The sequence below is a fragment of the Littorina saxatilis genome, linkage group LG4, assembly GCF_037325665.1.
Source record: "Littorina saxatilis isolate snail1 linkage group LG4, US_GU_Lsax_2.0, whole genome shotgun sequence".
NCBI classification, from domain to species: domain Eukaryota; kingdom Metazoa; phylum Mollusca; class Gastropoda; order Littorinimorpha; family Littorinidae; genus Littorina; species Littorina saxatilis.
The window spans coordinates 19,131,519-19,141,518 of NC_090248.1; the positions used below are offsets into that span (position 1 = coordinate 19,131,519).

General features: G+C 41.7%; 1 protein-coding gene across 1 annotated transcript in view; it reads right to left on the bottom strand.

Annotated features, from left to right (window-relative positions):
* Positions 1 to 10,000, bottom strand: part of LOC138964172 (glycine receptor subunit alpha-2-like) — a 32,933-nt gene that overhangs the window by 10,275 nt on the left and 12,658 nt on the right. Inside the window, exons 2-3 of the mRNA XM_070336060.1 lie at positions 8,273 to 8,370; positions 6,653 to 6,723 (exon numbers count right to left, since the gene is read on the bottom strand). Coding sequence (XP_070192161.1) covers positions 6,653 to 6,723; positions 8,273 to 8,370 — 169 coding nt within the window. The remainder of the gene's footprint in view (positions 1 to 6,652; positions 6,724 to 8,272; positions 8,371 to 10,000) is intronic.

A 10,000-nucleotide genomic window follows, 5' to 3' on the forward strand; every position in this document is an offset into this window, starting at 1 on the left:
ATCTATCTATATATATATACGACTTGTGTGTGTGTGTGTGTGTGTGTGTGTGTGTGTGTGTGTGTGTGTGTGTGTGTGTGTGTGTGTGTGTTCGCGATGCACGGCCAAAGTTCTCGATGGATCTGCTTCAAATTTGGTGGGCATATTCAGGTAGACCCCGGACACAACCTGGTCGATGAGAATTTTCAACACGTGCTCTCAGCGCGCAGCGCTGAACCGATTTTGGTTTTTCTGTTCATCTTCCCAGATCCATTCCCAGTAACTCTTCCTTATCTTCTCCAGTGTTTTGCGTTTATCTCCCTTCCTTCGTGTGGCGTCAATCCATATTCCCGTTACTATTTTTAGAAGGTCATTGTCCACAACGCTCAATCCATATTCCCGTTACTATTTTTAGAAGTTTTCCTTCGTGTGGCGTCAATCGCGTACGGTGCGCCACTCACCCGGCGAAGCCGGCGTACGGTGCGCCACTCACCCGGCGAAGCCGGGTATTCGGCTCTACTTCTTCCCGGCGAAGCCGGCTACCCGACGAAGCGGGTATTCACCTAGTATGGTATATATAGCTTATTTGAACCCCTTCAGGGGCGGATTACATCATTTTTAGGGGGGGGCGTTCCAATTTTTTTTAAGGCCGGGACAATTCGACGACGTGAAGCGATTAGTTGAGGGCGTGAAGCGTTCGAATCTCCTAGGGGGGTCTGGGGGCATGCCCCCCCCCGAACATTTTTGATAAAAACAAGGAAAATGGAGCAAACTGGTGCAATCTGAGCCAAGAAACTTCCCCTAATACACCTTCCAAACATTAAATTTAAGAAGACAAATTCAGATCAAAACAAGGACAATTGACCGATCTGGTGTAACCTGAGCCAACAAATTACCCAACTACTTTCTGAAATCGCCACTTAGAAAAGAAAGGCCGGCTCCTAGGGGGGTCCGGAGACATGCCCCCCCCGGGAAAATGTTGATGAAAATCAAGGAAAATGGAGCAATTTGGTGCAATCTGAGCCATAAGTTTTTCTTTATTTTCCATTTTTTCTCTCTCTTTTTTAATTTTTTTGTAGGCTGGGGGGGGGGGGGGGCGGGGGGTTCGGACACCCCGGAAACCCCCCCTGGATCCGCCCCTGCCCTTTGGTAGAATTGTTTAGCAGCAATCAGACCAGTATGATTTTGCGGCAGCGGAGTTGTTTGTGTTCTTGCGGCTTGTATGCTATATATAATAATAATAATAATAATAATAATAATAATAATAATAATAATAACAACAACAACAACAACAACAACAACAACAACAACAACAACAACAACAACAACAACAACAACAACAACAATAATAATAATAATAATAATAATAATAATAATAATAATAATGATAATAATAATAATAACGGGTATTTATATAGCGCCTTATCCGAAGTTTAAAGCGCGTATGCCGTCTGAGATGGAATTTTTTACACAATATATCACCCATTCACATCGGCCAGTAGATCAACAGCCTATAGGCGCTGCATCCACCTTTCACGGCCTATTATTCCAAGTCACACGGGTATTTTGGTGGACATTTTTTTTATCTACGCCCATACAATTTTGCCAGGAAAGACCCTTTTGTCAATCGTGGGATCTTTAACGTGCATACCCCAATGTAGTGTACACGAAGGGACCTCGGTTTATCGTCTCATCCGAAAGACTAGCACTTGAACCCACCACCTAGGTTAGGAAAGGGGGGGGGGGGGGGGAGAGAAAATTGCTAACGCCCTGACCCAGAGGGCCCCAAAGGGGGGTACGTATCATCACGATCACGGGAAGGGAAATTTTAGCTTTCACGATCACAGTTACCTTGATTTTTGTTTTCACGATCACAAACACGTACCTTGACGAATAGAGGATCATAGAGTGATACAGCTGTGAAAAATGTACGTTGATAATAATATGCTTTGCAATAATGCCCATCACGATCACGAAAACAAATGACGATCACGATCACGAGACTTGATTTTTTTGTCATCACGGATCACGGGCAAAGTCCCATCACGATCACAGAAATGGAAATTTCAGCAATCACGGTCACAGAAAGGTCAAAAAACGCCAATCACGATCACGATTTTAAACCCTCTGGGGCCCTCGACCCAGGGTCGAACTCGCAACCTCTCGCTTCCGAGCGCAAGTGCGTTACCACTCGGCCACCCAGACCACCGATCTTCATTATGACTACTCACAAACAGTACGACCTCACCTCCAGCTATTTCGCTAAATCATTAATTGACATTCCTTTTCAACGCATATATTCAAATGCAAACGGGTGTTTGCAAGTTCCAAGAGAATTGTGTGTCACGAAGGAATTGCATGTGTTTTCCCACAGACACAGTTGTGCGAAAGACTTCCATTCAATAGCCAGTGCATTTCATTATTGCAAGGGAGGTAACTCCATCGATACCAAAATAATTCTTTAAAATATCGGTCAAGGCGTACAGGCAACTTTGTTTTACCAGAACATTGTTGAATTGCATTTTGCTAGTGCTTACGCGCTGTAATCGTAATCTGCTAAGTGCACAGTGTGCGCTCCTTGAGATAGCCGAACTAAACGCTACAAGTCTACACCCCGTAATCTGACCCCCCCCCCCACCCCCCACCCCCACCCCCCAGTTGATGTCAGACAGATTAACTACTAAATGAGAACTGCAATGAGTTCTTCGGTGGCTCCCGAAACCAGACGATTCTCTATCCGCTTCTGACAAAGGTAGAAAGACGCTGTCCATGTCTAAAGTGACACATGAGTTGGCGTTATGAAGAATGTGATGTGAGACAGACAACCTAATAGAATTAGATTTGTAATGAACCTGCGATGGTTCCCAAGAACAGCTTATTGTCTACTCACTCCTAACGAAGGTTGGGGGACGCTGTTAATGTCTGCAGAGACGCATGTCAGGTGAAAATCATTATGATCGAGTAAAAGTTATGGCGAATTTGATGGCAGACAAGAATTTCAATACACCTCCAGGGAGACGTGTATTACATCGACTTTTTTGCCCTCGTTCTTTGCGACATTCTACTAAATTTTATTGACTTTTTGTTCTTAGGACATTCACCCTCGAGAATTTGTCGCAAACACGTAAAACACGAGTTGTCGACATTAAATATAACAGTCTTTTTGTGTGTGCCAATGAACTTGAAACATCTCTGTAATAACATTGCTTTTTTCACACAACTTCTTTAACAAGCAATGCCCCCCCCCCCCCCCCAACTTTAAGGTCTTTCGTTGCTATGGGACCTCGTTGTAATCTTGCATATGTGCTGAAACGGAAGGAAACGAAATGGCTTTGCCTTTGTGCACAGAACTAATTTACTAATTGTGATCCCTTTTTTGTGACGAACGTCAAGAAAAATAAATAGTTTTTTCTTTTCAGCATTTTCTTTAAATCTGGACTTCTAGGCAAAGATAAAGATTGCAAATTAGGAACGGAAGCGATATTAGCTAATACGGTATCATCTGTACCATGTTCAGGAAAACTTAACATTAGCTATTCTGATGAACACGTGGGGGAATTCGGGGGCTGTGATTGGATGGGCTCTTCCGATTATCAAAGCATAATGCTACGGAAGTCGGCCATTTTTCTCAATATCCAAAAGCATATTGAGAAAAATGGCCGACGCATGATTCCGGTTTACCCATCTGTACCACGGCGATGTTTCTATCGACAACAGCATACACTGACAACTTAAAAAGCTGTTTCAACAACTGTGTTGTGAAGTCGAATGCACTTGGAGTCAGTTTTTCTTCCAAAGTCAGAAAGCGTGTAGCGGTGTGCATGTCTGCGCGAACATGATGCGCGTAAGAAGTTTGTCTGCTATCAAAACCTGAGATCAACGCATCGACGCAAAAACTGTCATTTTGTAAGTTTGGAACAACAAATCAAGGTCATAACAGCTATATAATCGCTATTGTGTTTTCAGCGTAGCAATAGGGTTCGATATTTAGACTCGAACAAGTATAATGGGACTCGTCTTCGACTCGTCGGCATTATACTTGTCAGGCTCGTCTAAATATCGGACCCTATTGCTACGCTGAAAACACAATAGCTGTTAACACTCATATAAGATTAACAATTTACGCTGCTAGGTGGAAGAAAAGACTCAACTGCCGACCAAACTTAAACAATGCTTGGAACAATTCAGAAAAGGAGAAAATGAAATTCGTCATTGTCAAACGCAAACAACAATTCAGAGAGATAGAAATAGACAGATATTCTACACGCATGTCTTTTCCAGGAAAATGCTATCGATTTTGTAAATCAAGGCATCCGTCGGTCATCACGACGTCACAGTCTCGTGAAAGAAACAAAAACACACTTCCCTGTCGGTCATTCTATATTGTTGTTACTGATATTCTGCGTCGCAAGGGAAAGTGGGTCATTAATGGCGGAAGATTTTCCGCTTGGGAAAGTAATTCACCTGCGTCTTTGAATGTGTATCTCATCAAGGGTGTAATTTTTCGTTGTCCACTCACGCATAAAATACAGGCGGAAATTACTCCTCTTCGATCTGTAAATGATTTATTGCCCTTGTTTTGCATTATACCCTCGATTTGCAAGAATATTAGACATTGGCAAGAATCGAAATTTTTCTAACGAGGTTATATTTGCCCATGGCTCATTGCACAACTATGGAGGATAATGGACTGTGAAGATTTGTCAACCTATGAGCTGTTAGAAGGAGAACGACGGTAATGAAAAGGGGTGAGAAAGAGAGAGAGGAGGGTGAGAGTGAGACAGGGGCAGGCAGACAGACATTCGGTCAGAGAGAGAGAGAGAGAGAGAGAGAGAGAGAGAGAGAGAGAGAGAGAGACACACACACACACACACACACACACACACACACACACACACACACACACACACACACACATACACACACACACATATATATATATATCACAGTGGAAATGAGAATCCAGTGAGATTCCGAATCGCACTAGTGGAGATTGGAATTTCAGTTTGCACTAGGGCAAACTAGAATTCTCATCTCCACTGGATATTTGTTAGTGAAGATTGGAATTCCAGTTTGCCCTAGTGCAAGCGGGAATCCAGTTTCAGTGGAGATGGGAATTCCAGTTTTCACTAGGGGAAATAGGAATTGGGGGAAATAATGTGTTCAAAGGTTTATAATTGTTGTTTGAACCATTTCATCTTGAGTCACTCATGACTTTAAGGCTTACTCATTTCAGGTATTGAAATGCAGAAATAATAATAAATATTATTGAATTGATATAATCGAACAACACAGAGTAATTGCGCACAATAAGGTTTTATTATCAATATCAATAAATCATATCACAAAGTTAAAATTTTTAAAAGATGAAAGGTAGGTCTATTTATGCTACATGCCTTCACACACACTCCCACACATGCATGCACTCACGCACACACACAAGCATGCCTTTTTTCCTTTTTTTCATTTCACTGGAAATCCATCAACAGTTCTTGCAAAATGTGCTTTCTGGGTGACATTTTGTACAGCAGTCTATGTTTGCTTTTCGGCAATTGCACCGTTTTGTTAGACAGTTGCCCTTGCATTTGCAGACTGTTCTCGAAGAGCAAGCGACAGACTTGGTGCTCCATCCTGTAGAAGACCGTGATGCTTGTATCAGAGTTATTTCTTTTAAATTGCTTGGTTCAACACTGTTAAGTTCCAGAAACTCTACAGAGCGCATGTCTACAAGTTCAACACCATCGAACCAGTTTACAATGATTCCAGCACCGCTGAAGACTTTGTATTGTAATCTGTTTCCTGCAGTGGATCTGGATGTTAGTATTTTACAAGGCAGAAGGCGTGCATCAGTGTTTGTTCTGTCGGCTTGGTGGATTTTAATGCCAACTGTATCATCAATTGAGTACACTTTGTGCAGTTTTTGTACCTGCTTTTGATACCGGGAAGCTTGTCTCTTTGCAGCATGAAGATAGTTTTCTCGTGCACTCAATCTTGGTTCCCTATGTTGATAACTGTCTGGCCTCGTTTTCGACTATGTTAGCTCGCTGCCACAGAACAAACTGCCCAACTTGTAGCGCTTCTTGGGAAGGATTGCATTCAACTGGGACAAAGCTGTTGTCTAGCACCTTGTCAATTACCACTACAGCATGGAAATCACTGTTGACTCTCTCTTGAAACTTATTGTGCGCAATTACTCTGTGTTGTTCGATTATATCAATTCAATCATATTTATTTTTATTTCTGCATTTCAATACCTGAAATGAGTAAGCCTTAAAGTCATGAATGACTCAAGATGAAATGGTTTTAACAACAATTATAAACCTTTGAACACATTATTTCCCCCAATTCCTATTTCCCCTAGTGAAAACTGGAATTCACATCTCCACTGAAATTGGATTCCCGTTTGCACTAGGGCAAACTGGAATTCCAATCTTCACTAACAAATATCCAGTGGAGATGAGAATTCTAGTTTCCCCTAGTGCAAACTGGAATTCCAATCTCCACTAGTGCGATTCGGAATCTCACTGGATTCTCATTTCCACTGTGACATATATATATATTCACACACACACACACACACACACACACACACACACACACACACACACACACACACACACACACACACACACACACACACACACACACACACACACACACAGTTCTTGCTTACCATGTCCATCTCCTGAACTGGTCCCACAGAGTTGAGGACCAGGTCAATCTCCACTGCTACTGCATCGCCAGCTGCAAGTCACGCAAAGAGGCCGTCAACACAGTTTTAAAGGCACATGCAGTCCTTCCTGTGAAAACATTTCTGCTCACTCACTCAGATCTGGCTATAGGCGTTTACATGCGATAAGACCGTACATACACTTAAATACAAACGTTCCTATGCAAATGGTCTTCTTTACCACAATATATCCGTCCATGCTTTTACTTGGTACCACAACATGTCCTACTTAGACACATACCAACATGCTAGCCTGGCTGCTTTCTATGCACAATGCGATTTGTTTTATTCTGAATTAATTTCGTAAATGACACCGATGTCAACCCGCGAGATTAGTTCAAAGAAGAACAATACTGGAAGCAGCAAGGTTATTTATTTTTAGTGTGAAAGTGTAAGGCTGATCGTATCTCATGTAAAAGCCTGGATAGAACTTCGCTAATTCAAATCAGCGCTTAACAGAAATGAAGCTATCTTAACACAACAGAAAGAGAAAAAAACACTAATACCACTACTACATCCAACAACAAGAACACCTACAACAGTGTCGACACAGTTTCAAGACAACCCATGAGTAAAAGGGACATACTGTTTTTGCTTGTTTGTTTAAAAAAACAAAAAAAACCGTATTCTTTGTCTCTTGAAGCTTCTAAATACACATACGTCAAGCACCCTGGAGGTTTCTGCGAAATCACCTTAGAGGGTACTGAATATATTATAGAAACTGTGCACATGAATACTGAGTTGTAAGCAAAATAATCTGTTTATTCACCTTTTTATTTCACAGAAGATGCATGTTGTTGTTTTGTTTTGTCCTAAATTAAACGTTCCAAATAATTAACCTGAATGTTTTTCTGTTTTGCCCATAAAACCTTTTTGGTCTTTGACCCCCTACAAAACAAAGCAGTAACTTTTCCAGTGCCGACTGCTTTCAGCAAATAACGCGCAATTAAATGTGTTGTGCGGCATGTCCCGGTGTAACACGAAATTTTTACTCCACGAAAAATTTACTCCGGAGTAAATATTTCGTACGAAATTCTTACTCCGAGTACACTTTTCGTACGAGAAAAGAACTCCCCAAGGCACGAAAAAATTACTCCCTCCACAAAATTTTTACTCCCCATTTTTTTTACTTCCAGTAAAAATCTCGTACGCAAAAATGGGATGCGGGCGAAGGGATAATGCCAATAATTGATCTCGCGCACACGAATGTCGCGCTACCCTCCTTCCACCCCTTCCACCACCAAGACTAACAGGGGACAAGGGAGTAAAAATTTCGTACACCTGGCATGGGAAGTTAAATTGCTCGTGTTGGTGTGAAGTAATTTATTCGTTATTTATTCGTCAGGGGAGTAACATTTTTGAACGAAATGTTTACTCGGAACTCACCTGTCTTGGGGAGTAATTTTCTCGTGCAATGGGGGAGTGCTTTTTTCGTAAAGGGAGTAACTTTTTCGTACGAAATGTTTACTCCGGAGTAAAAAATCTCGTGGGAGTAATTTTCTCGTGTTACACCGGCTTTTCCCCTTAATGCTCGAAAAACAACACAGGGTTGACTTGACTCACTGATGTTTGGTCGAAGTCCAGCGTCATAGTACTCGGAGTCATTGAGTTTCGCCAGTAATTCTTTATAAGCCGTAGCGTTGTGACTGTCCACCTGCCAGCTGTAAAAGAAAGAAGAGTTGATGGGAACAGATTAGATGGACTGAATTTGATACGGTTAATTTGGCTTGAATTGGTGAATTCATTGACATCCTATTATATCAGTTTAAGTTGAAAAATATGTCGTTCTAGATTTATCAATCTCATTCAAAACAGTAACAATAGGACGCGATTTATGCATGGTTAACTAGACTCCCCCTTAAAACCTAACCCGTTCCCAACAACAACATCAAACAACATCAACAACAACACAACGTCAAAGAACTGGCTAAAGAAGGACTGAAAACTCGGGGGGAAAATAAACAAACACACACAGACAGAAATGTGCAGAGACACAGACACCCACGTACGAACACACACACCAACGTGCGAACACACCCACCCACGTACGAACACTCACACCAACGTGCGAACACACCCACCCACGTACGAGCACACACACCAACGTGCGAACACACCCACCCACGTACGAACACACACACCAACATGCGAACACACCCACCCACGTACGAACACACACACCAACATGCGAACACACCCACCCACGTACGAACACACAAACCAATATGCGAACACACCCACCCACGTACGAACACACACACCAACATGCGAACACACCCACCCACGTACGAACACACACACCAACGTGCGAACACACCCACCCACGTACAAACACACCCACCCACGTGCGAACACGAAAACCGGGATACAACATGGCTTGTTTAGACAGGGAACATTATTTATTTGATAGCACTGTACCTTGACAGTTCTCGGACATACATATAATGTTCTGTCAAATTTGCTTTAGCGGAACCACGCAGAATTAGCTGGAGCTACTAAATGGCTTTTCGCGCTGTTCTGGTCATTTATTTCATATTCATACTAGAACGGTTGTATGACAATGGCACCATTGACCAGACCAAGGAAAAGCCGTGACATTGATTGCAATGAAATTACTATTCATTGACAAATGATCGGATTTGTAATAATTCAAATTCCCGCGTGCATTAGTGATCCATCTAACCATGACAGTCTGTTTATCCCCGTTGTTTACGCGACCGGTGTAAGGTTTCCTGATCTCGATTAACAAGATTACCAAGGAGTTAATGCCAAATATGCTTTTGTTCTCAAAGAAATTTTAAAAACAGAAATACCAACATGGATCACAAAGAAATCTTAAAAACAGAAATACCAGCATGGATCACAAAGAAATCTTAAAAACAGAAATACCAGCATGGATCACAAAGAAATCTTAAAAACAGAAATACCAGCATGGATCACAAAGAAATCCTACAGGGATTTAACGAGGTACTCCAAGCCTTATTAGTTATTTTTCGTCTGGACGTAACACGGATACAATTACATCTCTTGCTACAACACACACAATGTTATTCAAACACGATGTATTGTTTCCGTCAGTTCTCGCATATCAAACCTTTGTTAACATTTCATTTAAAAAGTGCAAATCGTAAAAGCAAATTGACAAATCTGAGAAAGATTTGAACTCTAGAAATCGAACGTTCATTCAAATAGAAGTTTCAAAATCGAGGACTATAGAAAGGATTACAAATCTTCCACGTGCTTCAAAAATGCACATTTACTCATTCTGAGCTAGAGGTCCATAATTATGTT